The sequence below is a fragment of the Ranitomeya variabilis genome, chromosome 7 (assembly GCF_051348905.1).
Source record: "Ranitomeya variabilis isolate aRanVar5 chromosome 7, aRanVar5.hap1, whole genome shotgun sequence".
NCBI classification, from domain to species: Eukaryota; Metazoa; Chordata; class Amphibia; order Anura; family Dendrobatidae; genus Ranitomeya; species Ranitomeya variabilis.
In genome coordinates, this window is record NC_135238.1 from 174,137,885 (window position 1) to 174,160,089 (window position 22,205).

At 45.7% G+C, this 22,205-nt stretch overlaps 1 protein-coding gene across 2 annotated transcripts in view; it reads left to right on the forward strand.

Annotated features, from left to right (window-relative positions):
• LOC143785776 (putative methyltransferase DDB_G0268948) overlaps positions 1–22,205 on the forward strand; it is a 109,532-nt gene that overhangs the window by 68,313 nt on the left and 19,014 nt on the right. For both annotated transcript variants that reach the window (XM_077274899.1, XM_077274898.1), the window contains exons 5-6: positions 1,563–1,663; positions 2,693–2,830. In XM_077274899.1, the coding sequence (XP_077131014.1) occupies positions 1,563–1,663; positions 2,693–2,830 (239 nt within the window). The remainder of the gene's footprint in view (positions 1–1,562; positions 1,664–2,692; positions 2,831–22,205) is intronic.

The following is a 22,205-nucleotide window of genomic DNA, read 5'->3' on the forward strand; positions in this document are numbered from 1 at the left end:
GTAATGTCATGTCATTGTACTGGTAGGGAGAGTGTAGTACCCAAAGTAGGCCACAAGATGAGGTACATTATAAGTGTAGTTATATCCTTGTAATAGTTAAAATAGGAGGGACACGGTGGATAAGGCAGAAAATACTTTTTTTATTTTTGTTTTTTATAGATCTCAGTTGGGACCAGGGCGCCCATTAAGCTCACTTGGGCTAACTAGCCCCGGGCAACACCGTGCCATACAATGTTGAAGTAGAAGGCCCAGCCAGATAGCATCCCTGGCCAGGACCTCGTCAGAAGGAGCAGCAGTGCTAGTAGTGCAGTATTCGTGTGACTTTAGTTGCTAGAAAAGGCTACGGCTGCAGTCACACTAGCAGTATTTGGTCAGTATTTTACATCAGTATTTGTAAGCCAAAACCAGGAGTGGGTGATAAATGCAGAAGTGGTGCATATGTTTCTATTATACTTTTCCTCTAATTGTTCCACTCCTGGTTTTGGCTTACAAATACTGATGTAAAATACTGACCAAATACTGCTAGTGTGATGGCAGCCTAAGCAGTACGGGCAGGTCGCTCATCATGTGGTAGCTTATTGCGTGGGCTAACATCCTCAGAACTGGTGCGAAACAGCTGAGCGAGTCCCCATGGAGTAAGACTGAGCAGAGAGGATGCTGAGGGATCAAAAGGTATGGTCCGTCCTGGAAGCGAGCTTAGTGACAGAGAGAAGGACAGAAGAGTAGTGATGAGCGAATATACTCGTTACTCGAGATTTCCGGAGCAAGCTCAGGTGTCCGAGTATTTTTTAGTGCTCGGAGATTGTTTTCCTTGCAGCAGCTGAATGATTTACAGCTGTTAGCCAGCTTGATTTCATGTGGGGATTCCCTAGCAACCAGGCAACCCCCACATGTACTAATGCTGGCTAGTAGCTGTAAATCATTCAGTTGCGGCGATGAAAACTAAATCTCCGAGCACTTACAAATACTCGGAGGACACCTGAGCATGCTCAGGAAATCTCGAGTAACGAGTATATTCGCTTATCACTACAGAAGAGGAGTTGAACATTGTGAAACCTGATGTTGTTGCTGAAAAAAAAATGGATGTGCTGCATTATGAACCAAGTAAAGCTGTTATTGTTAAAGTTGAGCTGGACTGTGTCTCCCTTTGTGCAGCACTGTCTATAAAGAGCCTTCGGCAGCCCAGGGTGAGCCCTGATGGAGCAGACACACAGGTACACAGAAGGAAAGACATTGTCCTGTGATAGAAGGCCTGGGTGTGATACAGGGATTGCCCTCAGCCATGACCACCGCTCTGGCCCACCCTCACACTATAATATTGTGTTATCACTTTAATTGGTGAAAAATCTCAAGAATGACTGGCTGAAAATGTTAATAAGCGGTGAATTGCAACAGTAATTGTATTTCCAGGACTGTCCAATTTTAAAATACATTTATGAAGATGGGAATAATCAAAGTCTGCTCCAAAAAAGGATTGTTTTTTAGATTTGATAAATTGGGTGCTCAAGATTGTGTCTAAAGAATTGCTGAGTGATAAGTAATTTTTTTTTTCCTTTTTAAAGGTGTGGGATACTTTGATACAGCATGATTATAAATGTGTAGATGAAGCGCTTGCTCGATACCAAAATTTATTTGAAGCCATTCCACTAAAAGACAAGGAACAGTAAGTTTTTATTCAATATGCACTCCTACATGCACACTGGTTTTATAAGGCTATGTGTACACACTCAATATTTGTAAACCAAAACCAGTAGTGGAACAATCGGAGGTAAAGTATAATAGAAACATGTCACCACTTCTGGAAAAAAAAATGTTTTCTTAATTTTCTACTCCTGGTTTTGGCTTACAAATACTGGGGTAAAACTGCCATGAGCACGTGGCCTAAGACCACTTTGTTACAGATACCGTGACAATGATTTCTTGTTTAACACTATAATTAGATTATATAATATACATGAATTGTGAATGGGGTTTTCAAATGTTGTAATTTAATACTTTAAATTGTGGAGCATTTTAGAGCTGGATCCACAACTAAAATCTGATCTATAATAAATAAAATGCTAGTTTCCTGATAATTCAATGATTTATTCCACTTAACCACCTTTTTTTTTTTTTTTTTTTTTTTTTAAATGTGTGACATAACTAACATCATGTGCCGGGTAAGATGTAAGCTCCGCTCCTGAATACCTACATACAAGTACTTCCAATGGCAGGAAGAGGATAGTATCAATCAAAGGAAAAATTTAGTATGCGCACACGAGTATTTGCTGCAGAAATTTCTGCACCAAAAATCTGAAGTTTTACAGTACCAGCAAAACTAATGAGATTTCTGAAGTCTCGTGCATTCACTGCTTATCTTTTCCTTTTAAAGATTTAAAGCCGTTTTAAATCTACTGCATGTCAAATTTCCAGCATTTCTTGCAGTGTCTTCACCCATTCAAATAAATGGGTAAAAAACACATTTTGTGCAGTTTTTTCATACCAAGAAACATAAGTTTGGCACAGAAATGTCTTCTTCTGCAAACTAAATATATGCGCATAAGTCAGCATCTGCTCAAAGTGCACACTGAGCATCTACTGAATGAAGTTAGAAGCTGAGAGCTAAGACTTGTCGCCCAATGCTAAAACACTTTCTTACTACTATTGTTGTTTTTACCATGTTGATTAAAATACTTTAGCTCCTCGCTTTCAGTTTCACAGATATACCGGCTAAGATTCAGCTGTCAATTCCAGATTTGATCGGATTTATTCAGTCAATTGCTACTTTTCAGCAATTAAAAGAAACTGACATGAAAGGAGCAGAGCAATTTCTAACACAGACTGAAAAAAGGTGCAGTATACTGTAAATAATTTACTGTACTTAAGTGCATGTGGAATCTCAAATGTTCCTTCTAAGGCTGGGGTCACACTTGGCGTAAGACAATACGCCACGTATTATACGTCTGTACTATGGCCGTAATACGGAGAAATGTTCCCAAAATATTGATCCGTAGTCAGGGTGTGTCAGCGTATTTTGCGCATGGCATCCTCCGTATGTAATCCGTATGGCATCCGTACTGCGAGATTTTCGCGCAGGCTTGCAAAATCGACATCTAATGGATTTATGTGCTCAAATGTTCGGGAAAACATATATACAGAGTGTATATATGTGTATATGTGTGTGTGTATATGTATATATATATATATATATATATATATATATATATATATATATATATATATTCTGTATTTAGATTTCATTCAGCGCGATCTATGTTAAAAGCCGGTAATTCAATTGCCGGCTTTTCATTTCTCCTGCACAAACCCGACATGATATGAGACATGGTTTACATATAGTAAACCATCTCATATCCCCTTTTTTTTGCATATTCCACACTACTAATGTTAGTAGTGTGTATGTGCAAAATTTCAGCGCTGTAGCTGCTGAAATAAAGGGTTAAATGGCGGAAAAAATTGGCGTGGGCTCCCGCGCAATTTTCTCCGCCAGAATGGTAAAGCTAATGACTGAGGGCAGATATTAATAGCCAGGAGAGGGTCCATGGTTATTGGGCCCCCCCGTGGCTAAAAACATCTGCCCCCAGCCACCCCAGAAAAGGCACATCTGGAAGATGCGCCTATTCTGGAACTTGGCCACTCTCTTCCCACTCCCTGTAGCGGTGGGATATGGGGTAATGAAGGGTTAATGCCACCTTGCTATTGTAAGGTGACATTAAGCCAGATTAATAATGGAGAGGCGTCAATTATGACACCTATCCATTATTAATCCAATTGTTTGAAAGGGTTAAAACACACACACACACACACACACACACACACACACACACACACACACACACACACACACACACACACACACACACACACGATTTAAAAGTATTTTAATGTGTGTGTGTGTGTGTGTTTTTTATCCCTTTCAAACAATTGGATTAATAATGGATAGGTGTCATAATTGACGCCTCTCCATTATTAATCTGACTTAATGTCACCTTACAATAGCAAGGTGGCATTAACCCTTCATTACCCCATATCCCACCGCTACAGGGAGTGGGAAGAGCGTGGCCAAGTGCCAGAATAGGCGCATCTTCCAGATGTGCCTTTTCTGGGGTGGCTGGGGGCAGATGTTTTTAGCCACGGGGGGCCAATAACCATGGACCCTCTCCTGGCTATTAAGATCTGCCCTCAGTCACTGGCTTTACCATTCTGGCGGAGAAAATTGCGCAGGAGCCCACGCCAATTTTTTCCGCCATTTAACCCTTTATTTCCAGGTCGTCCCTCATGACAGCACCACAAGGAGGTTGCTCTTCATATCCTTGATAGGGACAGGAACACAGAGGTTAAATAGCCCCTCCCCACCTCCACCCTTCAGTGTTTTTCCTGTCCCTATCAGGGACAGACGCAGGAGAGATCTATGGAAGATCAGGGTTACCTGATTGAAAGCGGCGCTTCGGTCGCAGGCAGGCTCGGTTGAGCAGGAGCTCCTGAGTGCGGTCCCATCCTCCTGAAGGGGGCTCTGGCCGCAGGAGTCTGGGACTCCCCAAGTCGCAGGATACCGAGAGAGGTCCCTCCACCGACACAGGTAGAGCTGGGTGCTCCCACACGCGGCCTCATCCCCTCACAAAGGGGCTCTGAGACTGTGGCTGCTGCTGCAGGTGTCCGGCTCCCTCGGCTCCACGTGCGGCCGGTGCTAGCGTCGTTCCCCGGACTTCCATTCCGGCGCTTCGGTGACTTCCGGGGGGCGTGGCCGGATTCCCGGGGTCGGCGGCGCGGAGCATTTCCGGGGCGCCGGGAGGCTGGGGGAGCAAACAGAGGCCGGACAACACCGGATTTTTCGCCGGATCTTGGTCCCAGGCTGTCGGCGTGCGTTCCAGATGACGCATGCGCAATACAGCTGGGGACCTGTAACTACCATGGACGCCAGCAGCTGAGCTCGGAAGGAGGACGAATCAGATGACATGAAGCTGGGTAAGACTGACTACTTAAATGATGGACAACTGACAGCACACTTGACTCAGATAGAATGGAAGGTGCTAGTCGTCCAGACGTCCAATCCTTAGAGCCACCCACGGACCATGTGAGTAATACGTGGTATGGGAAACATTACAGTGCCTTAGATCCGTAGCTACACGGGTCTCCCTTATGTTTACAGGACAAGGACACCTCTGAAAGGCCGACTGTTAAGAAAAGGTCCACCAGATGTCCGTTATGCACCGTCAAGCTTCCCGATAGCTATAAAAAGAAGTTATGCGGAAAATGCATCGCTAAACTTCTAAAGGATGAACAGACTTCGTCTCGAATCATGGTTTTAATATTATCCAGTAACGAAGTCCAAGCTACGGTGTCTACAATGGTGCCACCCCAGTCTCCACAACCCAAAAGGCCCAGATGGGACATGGACCTAAGTTCCGAGGAAGGAGAGGTCTCGGGGTATTCTGATCCAGGCTCAGAGGAACAGGGTCCATCCACGGTATCACCAGAAGAACGGAAGAGATACTGTTTTTCGTCCGAAAATACGGACATACTGCTAAAAGCAGTTAGAAGCACCATGAAGATAGAGGACTCGTCTGAACCACTATAGGTTCAAGACGAGATGTTCGGAGGCCTAAGAACTCGCAGAAATAGAGTTTTTCCGGTCAATAACCATATCACAGCAATGATAATGGAAGAATGGGAAGACGTGGGAAAAAAAACTAGTAGTCCCGAGAGACTTCAAGTACCGTCTTCCCTTCGATCCAGAAGAAACTAAAATCTGGGAATCAGTTCCAAAGATTGATATTCCTGTGGCTAAGGTCACAAAGAAAACAGCTATCCCCTTCGAGGACTCATCAGGATTAAAGGATCCGATGGATAAGAGGTCAGAAGACCTTCTCAAAAAAGCCTGGGAGTCATCGGCCACCATTATGAAAACGAACATAGCAGCTACCTCTGTTGCAAGATCTATGAGTCTTTGGGTAGACGAGTTGGAGAGTCATATTACAGACAGAACCCCAAGAGAAGAGATCCTAAAATCTTTCAGTGCTGAAAATGGCGATTGATTTTATGGCGGACGCTTCCGCGGAATCGGTGCGTTTTGCTGCCAGGAACAATGCACTGCCAAACGCAGCAAGAAGAGCCTTATGGCTGAGATCATGGTCGGGAGATACCCAATCCAAAAACAAGCTGTGTTCGATTCCATTTTCAGGATCTCACGTGTTCGGTCCAGTTCTTGACGAGCTACTCGAAGGCGTCCGATAAGAAAAAAGGCTTCCCTGAAGAGAAGCCAAAGACACAATTTTTTTGTAGAACTCGCTCTCACCCAAGACAGGACTACAGAGGGAAAGGGAAGTCCGGCAGATGGAGCTACCCTAAAGGGGGCAGAGGAAGAGGTTCCTTTCGAGACCAGTCATCAGGACCCAGAAAACAATGACACCAACAATATAGGAGGAAGACTACAATACTTCCTGGAGGGATGGCAGAACATTACTCAGAATCAGTGGATTCTGCAGACAGTGGCACAGGGGTACAAGATAGTTTACTCATCTACCCCCCAAGAGATTCTGTTTGACACAGACGGAGTCATCAGCAGTACATCAAAGACTGCTAACGGACATACAGGAACTCTTAGAGTTACACGTCATAATACCGGTACCCCATCATCAGCACTTCCAGGGGCACTACTCCAGTCTGTTCTCCATAAGAAAACCGAGCAGAGAATACCGCACAATAATAAACCTAAAACCATTAAACAAATGGGTGGCGTACAAACGCTTCAAGATGGAATCTCTCAAGTCAATCGTACCGTTAATAAAAAAGAATTCGGTAATGTGCACGCTAGACCTCAAACATGCGTACTATCATGTTCCCATCCACCCATCACATCAAAAATTCCTCAGATTTGCAATAAGTCACAAGGGGATTCTGCATTTCCAGTATCAATGTCTACCTTTCGGTCTCTCCTCTGCCCCAAGAATATTCACAAAGCTCATGACAGAGATCATGGCCCACTTGAGGGAGAAAGAAATTCTCATTACACCCTACCTGGACGATCTGTTGCTGGTAGCAAATTCATCCCAACAGATGGAAGAATCCTTAAGAGTTACCATGTCACTCCTGAAACATCTGGGGTGGGTAATAAATTTAAAGTCGAGTCTCGAACCAGAGACACAAAAAATATTTCTGGGTGTACTCCTAAATTCCGAGCTGGAATGCTCCTTCCTACCAGACCAAAAACAACGGTCAATCAAAAAAGAATTTCAAACGATAAAAAAACGGAAATACATTTCCATCAGGAAAGCCATGAGGATCTTAGGACCGATGACCTCGTGCATTCCCAGCGTACAGTGGAGTCAGTTTCGCTCCAGAACGCTCCAAAAAGAAATTCTTTCGGTATGGAAAGGAAGACTCCTTAGACAACAGGATGCTGTTATCCAGCGAAGTAAAACAGTCCCTCTCATGGTGGATCGATATAAAAAACCTCAAAAGAGGAAAACCATGGAATATATCTCCATGCATAAACATAACGACCGATGCAAGCTCAAAGGGCTGGGGAGCCCACATAGAAGGACGATACCTTCAGGGGACATGGCCACCATCGGTACGCGACAGTTCCTCCAATTACAGGGAACTCAGAGCGGTCTGGGAAGCACTAAAGGGGTGCCAACACGAAGTGCAGGGACACCATATCCGAGTCTTCTCAGACAACTCGACCACGGTAGCCTTTCTCCTACATCAGGGAGGACCGAGGCACCGTCCACTTCAGGCGCTAGCAGAGACAATATTCTCCTGGGCAGAGGAAACTGTGGTCCATCACAGCAGTTCATCTAAAAGGCTCACAAAACCAAATAGCGGATTTTCTCAGCAGAGAGAAATTGCAACCGACAGAGTGGTCTCTAAACGGAAAAGTCTTTGCTCAGCTAATCCAACAATGGGGCACTCCGCAGGTAGATTTATTTGCCACAAAGGACAATATGAAAACAGAAGAATTTTTCTCATTAAATCCAGGAGACAATCCAACGGGCATAGATGCCTTGGCTCAACATTGGGACATGGAACTTGCATACGCGTTCCCTCCCCTAGCTCTAATTCCCAGAGTTCTGAGAAAAATTCAGGAAAGTCCAGCGGTAGTGATCCTAATAGTGCCATATTGGCCCAAGAGGAGCTGGTTTCCTCTGCTGAAGTGGATGGCGATAGAAGACCCAGTGCTACTACCACTGAGGCGGGATCTTCTGACGCAGGGACCGCTGGTCCATCAAAATCTAAAGATGCTACAACTCTCAGCATGGATCTTGAGAGGGAAATCTTGAGATCGAAAGGACTGTCGGACTCGGTTATCTCAACCATGAAGAAAAGTAGAAAGCCGGTAACCTCGGCTATATACCAAAAAATTTGGAAGAAATTTTGTACTCATACTAATACTACAATATCTGTTATACGAGAACCAGATATCTCTCAAATCTTAAATTTCCTCCAAACAGGCTTTGATATGGGCTTGAGGCCTAGTACGCTAAAAGTACAAATCTCAGCGTTGAGTGCCTTTTATGACTATCCATTAGCAAACCATCCCTGGATAATGAGATACATCAAAGCTACACAACGTATCAGACCGACAATAAGAAGTTCAGTACCCTCATGGAACCTCACATTGGTACTTAATGAATTACGGAAGGCTCCTTACGAGCCGCTTGATCAGTCAGACCTAAAATCCGTAACATTCAAGACTGTCTTTCTGGTCGCAATAACGACAGCAAGGCGAATAGGCGAAATTCAAGCCTTGTCCATAGCAGATCCATATTTAAAGATACAGGAAGACTGCATCATTCTAAGGTTGGATCCTTCATTTCTTCCAAAAGTTGTGACGGACTTTCACAGAAACCAGGAAATAATTTTGCCTACGTTCTGTCAGAACTTTAACAATGAAAAAGAACGTTCTCTCCATTCCCTGGATGTTAAGAGAACAGTGTTGCAGTATTTGAAGCTTACAGATGGCTGGAGAATTGATCCAAATCTCTTTATACAGATGTCGGGGAAAAATAGAGGCAAAAAAGCCTCAAAAGCGACTCTAGCTAGATGGATTAAATCTACTATTTGCGCTGCATATACTTCAGCCGGTGAATCCCCTCCAGAACATCTAAAAGCCCACTCTCTGAGAGCAATATCTGCTTCATGGGCAGAGAGCGCGGGTGCATCCATGGACCAAATTTGCCGAGCGGCAACTTGGTCTAGTCCAAATACCTTTTGTAGACATTACAAACTAGACGTTCTGTCAAAACAGACCGGCTTTGGAAGGAAGGTCCTTCAAGCTGTAATCCCGCCCTAAGTGGGAGTTATTTGGTATTTCTCCTTGTGGTGCTGTCATGAGGGACGACCTGGAAACTAGGAGTTATCCATACCGGTAACGGTATTTCCAAGAGTCCATCATGACAGCACCCATTATTTACCCTCCCTTGAACTCTTGTCTAATGTGTGATATAAACATGTATAGAGAGGAAGTTCAATAAAATTGCGTTGTATCCATCCTGGTGTGGTACTTTGTAAAATCACTGAAGGGTGGAGGTGGGGAGGGGCTATTTAACCTCTTCTGTGTTCCTGTCCCTATCAAGGATATGAAGAGCAACCTCCTTGTGGTGCTGTCATGATGGACTCCTGGAAATACCGTTACCGGTATGTCTAACTCCTAGTTTCAGCAGCTACAGCGCTGAAATTTTGCACATACACACTACTAACATTAGTAGTGTGGAATATGCAAAAAAAAAAGGGGGATATGAGATGGTTTACTGTATGTAAACCATGTCTCATATCCTGTTGGGTTTGTGCAGGAGAAATGAAAAGCCGGCAATTGAATTACCGACTTTTCACTAACACCGCTCCGTATTTCTCGCAAGTCACACTGCTGGTCCGTGTGGAATCCATATTTTTCTCGCCCCCATAGACTTTCATTGGTGATTTTTTTTTTTTTTGTGCAATACGCTGACAAAGGCAGCATGCTGCGATTTTGTACGGCCGTAGAAAGCCGTATAATACTGAACCGTAATATACGGCTAATAGGAGCAGCCCCATTGAGAATAATTGTGCCGTTTATTTTGCGAGTTTTACGGACGTAGTTTCTGCGCTCTTACCTCTGTAAAACACGCATGTGTGACCCCAGCCTAACACCATTTTCAGTGAACTATTTGGAAATCTTAAATATCATGTGAACTATAAAGATGCAGAAGTCACAGAAGAAAACATTTAGACTAAATTCTGTAGCTGTACTTATAACAAAAGTATATTTAAAGGGGTTGTCTGGGACTGATGGGATCGGTGATCAATATAAGATCGTTAGGGGGCTGACATATGTGAAACCCAGCAATAACCTGATATTTGATCTGGAAGAGGTCTAAAGGGGTATTTAAATTGTGAGCCTTCTTACAGTCTAAATTCCCTATCAGTATATCTTAATTCTTTATTTAAACATTTTAGTAAACAAAGTTACACAACTGTGACAAGTCATGAGATGCAATGAAATATGTGATGTCACGAGGCATCCTACGGTACAGACAAAATTGGAAAACAGACAACTGACTACTAAACGAGAAAGCGTGCCTAGAAAAAAGGGACCTAACCATATTCAGGATATATTAGGCTGTATCAGAACAGAAAAGTAGTATCAAGTGAGATCAGTGTAAGACTTCAATAGTGCACATAATTACAGCAGAGAGAAGAAAACAGACAACCTGGAATCTGACATCGAAAGATGGGTTAAAAACTTCCTTAGTTCGTTTAAGCCAGATTTCCATCTCTCCCAGACTTTAAAAAAAATTGTGTGTGAAGGATTCCCAGCTTGTGAGTTCCTCCTGATGTCGAATCATATTTAATTTTTTCGCCCATTCTGAATGGGTTGGAGGAACTTCCTGTTTTCTAGTGCAGGGGGATTAAATGTTTGGCAGTCCTAATAATAATGCTAATAGATGACTTTTTGGGGCTCAAACTGTACTGTTGTACAGGACAATAAACCTTCTTTTGGAGTTAGTGTGATTTATCAGACCAATATTTTTAGAGTCTCTTCTATCTCCAACCAATATGGCTTTCTTTTGGGGCAAAAACCAAGGTATATGGGACAAGTCTCCTTTTATGCGCTCTACATCTCCAACAGAGTTCCAAATCTGATAGACCAAAATGGTACAGGAATTCAGGAACACAGGATGGGATAAAAAAGCTTACTTAGCATATCAAGCCAGGTCCACTTACTGGTGGAAGAGAATTTTGACTTAAACGTTGAAAAGACATGAGTTATATGACTTTGCTGTTTTAAAAAAAAAAAAAATTAGAATTAGAAGGACGTACAGAAAACTCAATTGGCCATGAGTCTAGCATGGTGATTTTATTCACCAAGAACTGAGTGATGGTATAATATGGTAACTCTGGCCATGGATTATAAGGGTCTGAATATTTGGGATCCTATATGAAAGGAATAGCAAATATAGGAGTCTGGGTTAAGGGTGCAAGTTTAGGGACCGTTCCTTTTCTAAGGCTCGCTTAATGGAAAAAGTTGTGGAGGTAATGACATTGCCCAATGTTTCAGGAGGTAGGGTCACTCCAGTCCAGATGTATTTATGGACTTATTGTATGTATTTATTTATACCTAAGGGTATGTATTCTAAATCCGAGAGTTCGCCAATTTAAGCCATCTATTCAAGTGAATTGCTTTATAATAAACCTGGATATCAGGCAGTCCGATGCCTCCTTTTGTGTTTTGGTTGGAATAGGATTTTATGCGCTAGCCTTGGTTTTATATTTTTTTTATGCTTCCATATGTTTTGAGGCAGTAGCTGTTTAATTTAAGAAAAGAAGGAAGGTGGGAGATTTATAGGTGGCATATTTAGATGGTAAATGATTTTGGGAAGAATATATGATTTCACAACATTCTTTCTATCTATCCAAGATAATAGAGGGTTGTCATAAGCTTTAAAGAGGGTGTTGGGATCCCGCCTCTGCACAGGGGGAATCCCGAACCATCTCTGCTGCGGTCTCCCATTCTTCTTCAGCCGCAGTGGAGTCTGCTCAGCGGAGATGTCTGTCCCAGCGTCTAGCTCAGGCTGATACTGGACGACTGGTTACTGCTGCCTTTCCAGGTTCTGCCATTGTAGCCAGTCCTGGACAGCGGCGAGCAGACACGTTTGGGACTAAGTCCTGCTCTTCCCTTTCTGAGCATGCCTAGGGCAAGATCTCTCGTTGGAGATCAAGGTTCACATGCTTAAGGTACCTTCACACGAAGCGACGCTGCAGCGATAGCGACAACGATGTCGATCGCTGCAGCGTCGCTGTTTGGTCGCTGGAGAGCTGTCACACAGACCGCTCTCCAGCGATCAACTATGCCGAGGTCCCCTGGTAACCAGGGTAAACATCGGGTAACTAAGCGCAGGGCCGCGCTTAGTAACCCGATGTTTACCCTGGTTACCAGCGTAAAATCTAAAAAAAACAAACAGCACATACTTACATTCACGTCCCCCTGCGTCCACTTCCTGACTGACTGAGCGCCGTACAGTGAGAGCAGAGCGGTGACGTCACCGCTGTGCTGCTTTCACTTTCACTTTGCGGCGCTGAGTCAGAGGAGGAAGCAGACTGCAGGGGACGCAATGTGAGTATGTGCTGTTTGTTTTTTTTACATTTTACGCTAGTAACCAGGGTAAACATCGGGTAACTAAGCGCGGCCCTGCGCTTAGTAACCCGATGTTTACCCTGGTTACCAGTGTAAAATATCGCTGGTATCGTTGCTTTTGCTTTCAAACACAACGATACACAGCGATCGGACGACCAAATAAAGTTCTGGACTTTATTCAGCGACCAGCGACATCACAGCAGGATCCTGATCGCTGCTGCGTGTCAAACGAAACGATATCGCTAGCGAGGACGCTGCAACGTCACGGATTGCTAGCGATATCGTTATAATGTCGTTTCGTGTGAAGGTACCTTTAGATACTGCAGCAAATCCCATTGGTCCTTTAGGAAGGTCCTGAAGCTGGTGTTCTTCTGTGACTGACTCCCATTGGTCCTTCTGGGAAGGTGCTGTTCTTGCTGCAGCTATAAAAGGTTTGCATGGCCGCACGGCCATGTGCTAGTGTACATTTGGAATTGTGTGTGTGTGTGTGTTGATGAGAGCAAGTCACTCTTTAAAATCCCCTCCCTTGTGTATGACTGTTCGCAAAAGGTGGATGCTTGCTGTCTAGCGCCCGACTAAGCCGTCAACATAAAGACACACGGTACAGCATCTATTGCTGTAACCACCAGTGCGGCGCCATGCGTTTATAGAGAGCTTTCCTATCCCAAGTCTGGGAGGTTAGTTGCGTCCGCCAAAGCGGCATAGCACGCACTCTTGTGCTTTAAGTTATATTTTCTGTTACTTTGACACCCCAGTTGCAGTGTCGAGCGCAAGTGGTCTGAACGTACTCTAATCCTGTGTTTTGGGATAGAGTCCTGAGACTCCTTGCTTGCGCTCTTGGTGCGGTACCGCGGCCCTGTGATGCAACAGGGCTTGTTTCCTTCACACAGGGTGAAGTTAACCCGTGTGTGTGTGTAGGGACCGCAGGTAAAGAAGGATGCAGGGACAAATAGGAGCCCGAAAGCAAATAGCGTTTTTAACTTTCTTTTTAACTTCCAACCAAAAAGATGACAAACGTTTTTCCACGCAGGGAACTTATATACAAGAACACAATCTCGCAGTAAATCCTAATTACTATATGACCGCCCTGAACTATACCCGTAGAACGCGGCAGCGCCTCACTAGTGACTCCCTACTAAGATAAAGTCAACAACGGTCACTTATCAGTGCTGGTTCAGCGATGTAGTCCTGACGGTGAGGCTCCGACAACGCCGTAGTCCTGATGGCGGAGGAAGGAGGTGTCTTCTGGCGACGGGCCCAGGCGTAGAGTCGAGTCCAGAATGTCTTTTGCGGTGCTGTGTTCCCTCCTGCAGGCGGACGTTGATCCGAGGTAACAGCCTCCCAGTCCAGAGAAGTCTTTTTGAGGAGGATTAGGAGAATAATCAGTATCAGTCACAGCTGAGACGAAACCATGCGAGTCCGTAGCACTCTCTGGCAAGGTGCTCTCAGGGAGCGCGGTAATACTGTCCCTGAGCTGGTCAGCACTACCCCTCTGCCTGGGGGGTCGCTGACGACGAATGCGCCTCTTTTTGGGGGCTCTGGTAGTTGCCCGCAGTGTCTGTTGCACGTTTTCCCCCTGCTTCCAGCAAGTCTCACTGCGGCCTGCACACTCACAACAACTGCGCTGCAGTTTCCTCTCCTCAGATTTCCCGCGCTTCTCTGCCCCTGCTTTCGCGCGTTTTGCTTTTTATCCTCTCCTCTCCCTGCGTCACTCTTCCTCCTGTCACATGAGCCTGGCTTCCCATGCACCCCTCAAATTCGTCCCCCGGAACCCCGACTCCCGGCAACAATGGTTCCACCCGTCTGCACAGCTCACCAGGTCCCTGTCCCCTACATGTGTATCCACATTGTACCGCCATATAGTCTGTCATTACTCAGCAGCAGGTTCCATCTCTGCACATTGGACCCCGGTGTCATGATTCTCAATGGCGAGAGAACATAGCCCAGCATATATGAGAACTAGCTCTTGGAAGATGGAAACTATACTGACCATGAACTAAACCTGCCGCACAACTAGAAGTGGCCGGGTAGCATGCCTACGTTTTTTAACCCTAGATGCCCAGCGCCAGCCGGAGAACTACCTAATCCTAGCAGAGGAAAAGACAGTCCTGGCTCACCTCTAGAGAAATTTTCCCAAAAGGCAGACAGAGGCCCCCACATATATTGGCGGTGATTTTAGATGAAATGACAAACGTAGTATGAAAATAGGTTTAGCAAAATCGAGGTCCGCTTTCTAGATAGCAGGAAGACAGAAAGGACACTTTCATGGTCAGCAGAAAAACCCTATCAAAACACCATCCAGAAATTCCTTTAAGACTCTAGCATTAACTCATAACACCAGAGTGGCAATTTCCGATCACAAGAGCTTTCCAGACACAGAAACGAAAAAGCAGCTGTGAACAGGAACAAAATGCAAAAACACACAAGGACAAAAGTCCAACTTAGCTGGGAGTTGTCTAGTAGCAGGAACAAGCACAGAAGGCTTCTGATTACATTGTTGACCGGCAAGAAACTGACAGAGGAGCAAGGTTATATAGCGACTCCCACATACTGATAGGAGCAGGTGAACAGAGGGGATGATGCACACAAGTTCAATTCCACAAGTGGCCACCGGGGGAGCCCAGAATCCAATTTCACAACACCCCGGGCTGCGAATGCACCTTATACCATCTCTCTTATAATTTGGTGCGTTCCGCTAGCCTTAACATTACACTAGCACCAGGGTCTGGTTAGTAATGATGGACAAACAGCCATCCTTGCTGTACATCCAGCAGCTGGAGGGTAAGTTGGCGGCTCTCGAGCGCACAACCTCAGCTGTGGATGTAACCGCAGTTGCTGTTCAGGCTGCTAGCGTGGCTGCAGCAACCTTGTCCACTGCCACCCCTGTTCCGACTCTCTCGCCTCCCGCTGCCAGAAAAATTTTCTGGTGATAGTAAGTCTTGTAGGGGTTTTGTGAGTCAGTGCTCTATACATCTCGAGCTTCTGGCAACCTGTTTAACCACAGAGCGGGCTAAGGTGGGATTTATTGTCTCTCTTGTCGGACAGGGCGTTGGAGTGGGCTACGCCTCTGTGGGAGCGTGGTAATCATGTGGTGCAGAGTGCTTCGGTGTTCCTGAGCACACTGAAACAGGTCTTTTTAGGACCTCGTGTCACCCATGATACTGTGCTCCAACTGTTGGCATTAACTCAGGGCTCGTCTTTGGTCAGTCATTTTGCCGTCCACTTTCACACCCTAGCATCTGAGCTGGAGAGGTCGGATAAAGCCCTTATTCCGATATTTTGGAGGGGGCTGGCTGACCATGTGAAGCATGCTCTGGCCACTAGGGAGATTACCGCCATACTGGAGGAGTTAATAGCAGTGTCCACCCGTATTGACCTCCGTTTTCACGAGCGGAGGTTAGAGCGAGCCCAGTGTAGGCACAGGTTTCGGTTGGCTCTCACTTTCGCCAAACCTTTTGAATCTCCGGACCAGGCCTCTGAGTCACATGAAGCCATGGAAGTGTCACGAGTGAGATCTAAGTCCCGGACCGCTCGTGTACTCCAGGTTTGTCATGTTTGCCAGCAGTCAGGAAATCTTGCCACCAGATGTCCCCAGCGGTCGAGGTAACGTCACAGTCTAGTGGTAGTAGGTGGAGGTACACTAGACACGGCGACGTTTGCCTCCAAATTGTCCTTTTAAGGGGACAATTACTATAGGCCCATTTTCCCACTCGGTAGAGCTCTGCGTGGATTCTGGGGCGGAGGGCAATTTTATGTCATCTGCCTTCGCCCAATGTCACGCAATTCCCCTGGTAATGTTAGCTCAACAAGTGACTGTACGAGTGGTAAATGGGTCGACACTGCCCTCACAGATAACACACCAGACCATACCTTTCACTCTGTCCATGTCACCATCTCATCAGGAGATTATCTCTGCTCGTCATTCCTGAGGGAATTGACGAGGTCCTGTTAGGGATGCCTTGGCTATGGTACCATTCTCCTCCATATTGAGTGGTCCACAGGCAGAATTTTGGGATGGGTGAATCTGGTGGGGGTAGATGTCAGAGGGAATGTGTTCAGGTTGCTATTACTGAGGCACACGCAGATCTCTCCTCTCTCCCCAAGCAATATTGGCCCTATGCGGACGTGTTCTCCAAAAGAGCTGCAGAGACCCTTCCGCCTCACCGCCCCTATGACTGTCCTATTGACCTCTTGCCTGGTGCTGAGCCTCCCTGGGGTTAAGTCTATCCATTATCTCTCCCGGAGACTGAGGCAATGTCACAGCTAGTGTTGAGCGATACCGTCCGATACTTGAAAGTATCGGTATCGGAAAGTATCGGCCGATACCGGCAAAGTATCGGATCTAAACCAATACCGATACCCGATACCAATACAAGTCAATGGGACTCAAGTATCGGACGGTATCCCTGATGGTTCCCAGGGTCTGAAGGAGCGGAAACTCTCCTTCAGGCCCTGGGAACCATATTAATGTGTAAAATAAAGAATTAAAATAAAAAATATTGCTATACTCACCTCTCCGAGGGAACCGGCAGCGTTGTTTGCTTAAAATGCGCGCTTTTCCTTCCTTCCGTGACGTCACGGCTTCTGATTGGTCGCGTGCCGCCCATGTGGCTGCGACGCGACCAATCACAGCAAGCCGTGACGTAATTTTCAGGTCCTTCTAGGCATTCAGTATTTTAAAATTACGTTCCGGCTTTGTGATTGGTCGCGTGCCGCCCATGTGACCGCGACGCGACCAATCAGAAGCCGTGACGTCACGGAAGGAAGGAAAAGCGCGCATTTTAAGCAAACAACGCTGCCGGTTCCCTCGGTGAGGTCCAGGCTGCGTCGGAGAGGTGAGTATAGCAATATTTTTTATTTTAATTCTTTTTTACACATTAATATGGATCCCAGGGCCTGAAGGAGAGTTTCCTCTCCTTCAGACCCTGGAAACCATCAGGAATACCGTCCGATACTTGAGTCCCATTGACTTGTATTTGTATCGGGTATCTGTATCGGATTAGATCCGATACTTTGCCGGTATCGGCCGATACTTTCCGATACCGATACTTTCAAGTATCGGACGGTATCGCTCAACACTAGTGATGAGGTGTCTAGGGAGTGACAGGAACATCCCACGGCTACTTCTAGTGTTGGTGTTAGGATTAGGAACTGCAGTCAGTACAGATACCACCTCCTCAGAGCTCGTCCCATGTTGCTCCTTAACCACCAGGTCATAACAGTCCCCACCAAGAGCCTGAGAACTGTGGCACCGGTTTCGCTCGAGTCTGCAAGACTTTTGTACCATCCAATCTACATCCGGAGGTTCTCTCTTGGGCTCACTCATCCAGGGTGGGTGGACATTTTGGGTCCTAAAGGACATCTGAGCTACTGGCGAGGACATACTGGTGGCCGCATATGGCTCGTGACATCGCAGACTATGTTTGGGTGTGTGTCTCTTGCGCCAAGAACAAGTCTCCTCTGCAACAGCCAGCTGGGTTGCTTTACCCCCTGCCTGTGGCAGACAGGCCCTGGGAGATGTGTTGTGAATTCCGTTCTCGGGCTCCCTCTTGTGGTTGTGAATGGTACTTTGTTGAGTTCTGTTCGTGGGCTCCCTCTGGTGGCTTTGAGTGATACTGCTGGTCTTTAGCTGGGCTCCAGCTGCCTCGTTTTCTGCTATGCTGGCTGCCTATTTAACTCCACCTAGATCTTTACTTGTTGCCAGCTGTCGTATTCAGTATTGGTTCAGATCTCTCTGGGACTTCTCTTGTGACCTGTCTCCTCCAGGAGAAGCTAAGTTCTTTCTAGTTCATTTTTGCTCATTGCTTTGGACAATGTTTCTCAGTATATGTTAAGTTCAGTCCAGCTTGCTTATATGCTATTTTCTTGCTAGCTGGAAGCTCTGGGGAGCAGAGTTGCTCCCTCACATCGTGAGACGGTGTGAGGGTCTTTTTGTATTCTCTGCGTGGATATTTTTGTAGTATTTTATACTGACCGCACAGTTCCCTTGCTATCTTCTTACTATTCAGTATTAGTGGGCCTCATTTGCTAAAACCTGTTTTCATTCCTATGTTTGTATTTTCCTCTCAACTCACCGTCATTATTTGTGGGGGGCTGACTTTACTTTGGGGAAATTTCTCTGAGGCAAGTGAGGCTTTGTTTCTCTCTAGGGGTAGCTAGCTCTCAGGCTGTGAAGAGGCATCTAGGGAGAGTTAGGTACGCTCCACGGCTGCCTATAGTGTGTGTGATAGGATCAGGGTTGCGGTCAGTAAAGTTCCCACATCCCCCAGAGCTTGTCCTATATTTCTGGTTTACCTATCAGGTCATTCCTAGTGTTCCTAACCACCAGGTCCATAACAGTACAGCTGGCCAAAGGGTTAATGCATCGCAAAAGAGGGATAAGAAGTTCTGAGCTCATTTTTTTTTCTCTGCAGTGTGTTTTGCCTATCTCCTCCCCTTAATCTCTGGGTGGTTCAGGACTCAGCTGCAGATATGAACATTCAATGTCTGTCCTCTAGTTTGGATCATCTCACTGCAAGGGTACAAAGCATTCAGGATTATGTAGTTCAAAATCCTATGTTAGAGCCTAGAATACCAATTCCTGATTTGTTTTCTGGAGATAGATCTAAGTTTCTGAATTTCAAAAACAATTGCAAATTGTTTCTTGCTCTGAAGCCCTGCTTTTCTGGTGACCCTACTCGGCAAGTTAAAATTATTATTTCTTTGTTATGTGGTGACTCCACTCATGCTATCTCTGATTGTCCTAAGCGCACTAAAAGGTTCGCTAAGTCTGTCACCATTGGTACTGTACAGCCTAAATTTATTTTGTCTGTTACTTTGATTTGCTCTCTGTCATCCTACTCTGTTATGGCTTTGGTGGATTCAGGCGCTGCCCTGAATTTGATGGATTTGGATTTTGCCAGGCGCTGTGTTTTTTTTCTTGGAGCCTTTGCAAGTCCCTATTCCACTAAGGGGAATTGATGCTACGCCATTGGCCAAGAATAAGCCTCAGTACTGGACTCAAGTGACTATGTGCATGACTCCTGCACATCAGGAGGATATTCGCTTTCTGGTGTTACATAATCTGCATGATGTTGTCGTCTTGGGGTTGCCATGGCTGCAGGTTCATAATCCAGTATTGGATTGGAAATCAATGTCTGTGTCTAGTTGGGGTTGTCAAGGGGTACATGGCGATGTTCCTTTGGTGTCAATTGCTTCTTCTACTCCTTCTGAAGTCCCTGAATTTTTGTCGGATTACTAAGATGTATTTGAGTCTAAATCCAGTGCCCTACCTCCTCATAGGGATTGTGATTGTGCTATAAATTTGATTCCTGGTAGTAAGTTCCCTAAGGGTCGACTTTTTAATTTATCTGTGCCAGAACATGCCGCTATGCGGAGTTATATAAAGGAGTCCTTGGAGAAAGGGCATATTCGCCCGTCCTCATCACCCTTGGGAGCAGGGTTCTTTTTTGTGGCCAAGAAGGATGGTTCTCTGAGACCCTGTATAGATTATCGCCTTCTTAATAAAATCACAGTCAAATTTCAGTACCCTCTGCCTCTGCTGTCCGATCTGTTTGCTCGGATTAAGGGGGCTAGTTGGTTCACCAAGATAGATCTTCGAGGAGCGTATAATCTTGTGCGTATAAAACAGGGCGACGAATAGAAAACAGCATTTAATACGCCCGAAGGCCATTTTGAGTACTTGGTGATGCCATTTGGGCTTTCTAATGCCCCTTCTGTGTTTCAGTCCTTTATGCACGACATCTTTCGAGAGTATCTGGATAGATTCATGATTGTATACCTGGATGATATTCTGGTCTTTTCTGATGATTGGGAATCTCATGTGAAGCAGGTCAGGATGGCATTTCAGGTCCTGCATGCTAATGCCTTGTTTGTGAAGGGCTCTAAATGTCTCTTTGGAGTCCAGAAGGTTTCCTTTTTGGGCTTTATTTTTTCCCCTTCTACTATTGAGATGGATCCAGTTAAAGTCCAGGCCATTTATGATTGGACTCAACCTACATCTGTGAAGAGTCTTCAGAAGTTCCTGGGCTTTGCTAATTTTTACCATCGCTTCATCACTAATTTTTCTAGTGTGGTTAAGCCTTTGACTGATCTGACCAAAAAGGGTGCTGATGTGACGAATTGGTCTTCTGCGGCCGTTGAGGCCTTTCAGGAGCTGAAACGTCGGTTTTCTTCGGCTCCTGTCTTGCGTCAGCCGGAGGTTTCTCTCCCTTTTCAGGTCGAGGTTGATGCGTCTGAGATTGGAGCAGGGGCTGTCTTGTCTCAGACAAGCTCTGATGGCTCTGTGATGAGACCATGTGCTTTCTTTTCTAGAAAGTTTTCGCCTGCCGAGCGTAATTATGATGTTGGTAATCGGGAGTTGTTGGCAATGAAATGGGCCTTTGAGGAGTGGCGACATTGGCTTGAGGGAGCCAAACATTGTGTGGTGGTCTTGACAGATCACAAGAAATTGATTTATCATAAGTCGGCCAAGCGGCTAAATCCTAGACAGGCTCGATGGTCGCTGTTTTTCTCCCGTTTTGATTTTGTGGTTTCATACCTTCCGGGCTCAAAGAATGTGAAGGCTGATGCCCTTTCTAGGAGTTTTGTGCCTGACTCTCCGGGAGTTTCTGAACCGGCTGGTATCCTCAGAGAGGGGGTGATTTTGTCTGCCATCTCCCCTGATTTGCGGCGGGTGCTGCAGGAGTTTCAGGTCGATAGACCTGACCGTTGTCCACCGGAGAGACTGTTTGTCCCTGATAGATGGACCAGTAGAGTTATTTCCGAGGTTCATTGTTCAGTGTTGGCGGGTCATCCTGGGATTTTTGGTCCCAGATATTTGGTGGCTAGGTCCTTTTGGTGGCCTTCCTTGTCGCGGGATGCGCATTCCTTTGTGCAGTCCTGTGGGATTTGTGCTCGGGTCAAGCCTTGCTGTTCTCATGCCAGTGGATTGCTTTTGCCTTTGCCTGTCCCAAAGAGGCCCTGGACGCATATTTCCATGGATTTTATTTCGGATCTTCCGGTCTCTCAGAGGATGTCTGTCATCTGGGTGGTTTGTGACCGTTTTTCTAAGATGGTCCATTTGGTGCCCTTGCCTAAATTGCCTTCCTCCTCTGATTTAGTTCTGCTGTTTTTTCAGAATGTGGTTCGTTTGCATGGTATTCCGGAGAACATTGTGTCTGACAGAGGGTCCCAGTTTGTGTCCAGATTTTGGCGGTCCTTTTGTGCTAAGATGGGCATTGATTTGTCTTTTTCTTCAGCTTTCCATCCTCAGACAAATGGCCAAACTGAACTAATCAGACCTTGGAAGCTTATCTGAGATGTTTTGTTTCTGCTGATCAGGATGATTGGGTTACTTTTTTGCCATTGGCTGAGTTCGCCCTCAATAATCGGGCTAGTTCGGCTCCTTTGATTTCGCCTTTTTTTTGTAACTCTGGTTTTCATCCTCATTTTTCCTCAGGGCAGGTTGAGCCTTCTGACTGTCCTGGTGTGGATTCTGTGGTGGACAGGTTGCAGCAGATTTGGAACCACGTAGTGGACAATTTGACGCTGTCACAGGAGAAGGCTCAGCGCTTTGCTAACCGCCGTCGCTGTGTAGGTCCCCGACTTCGTG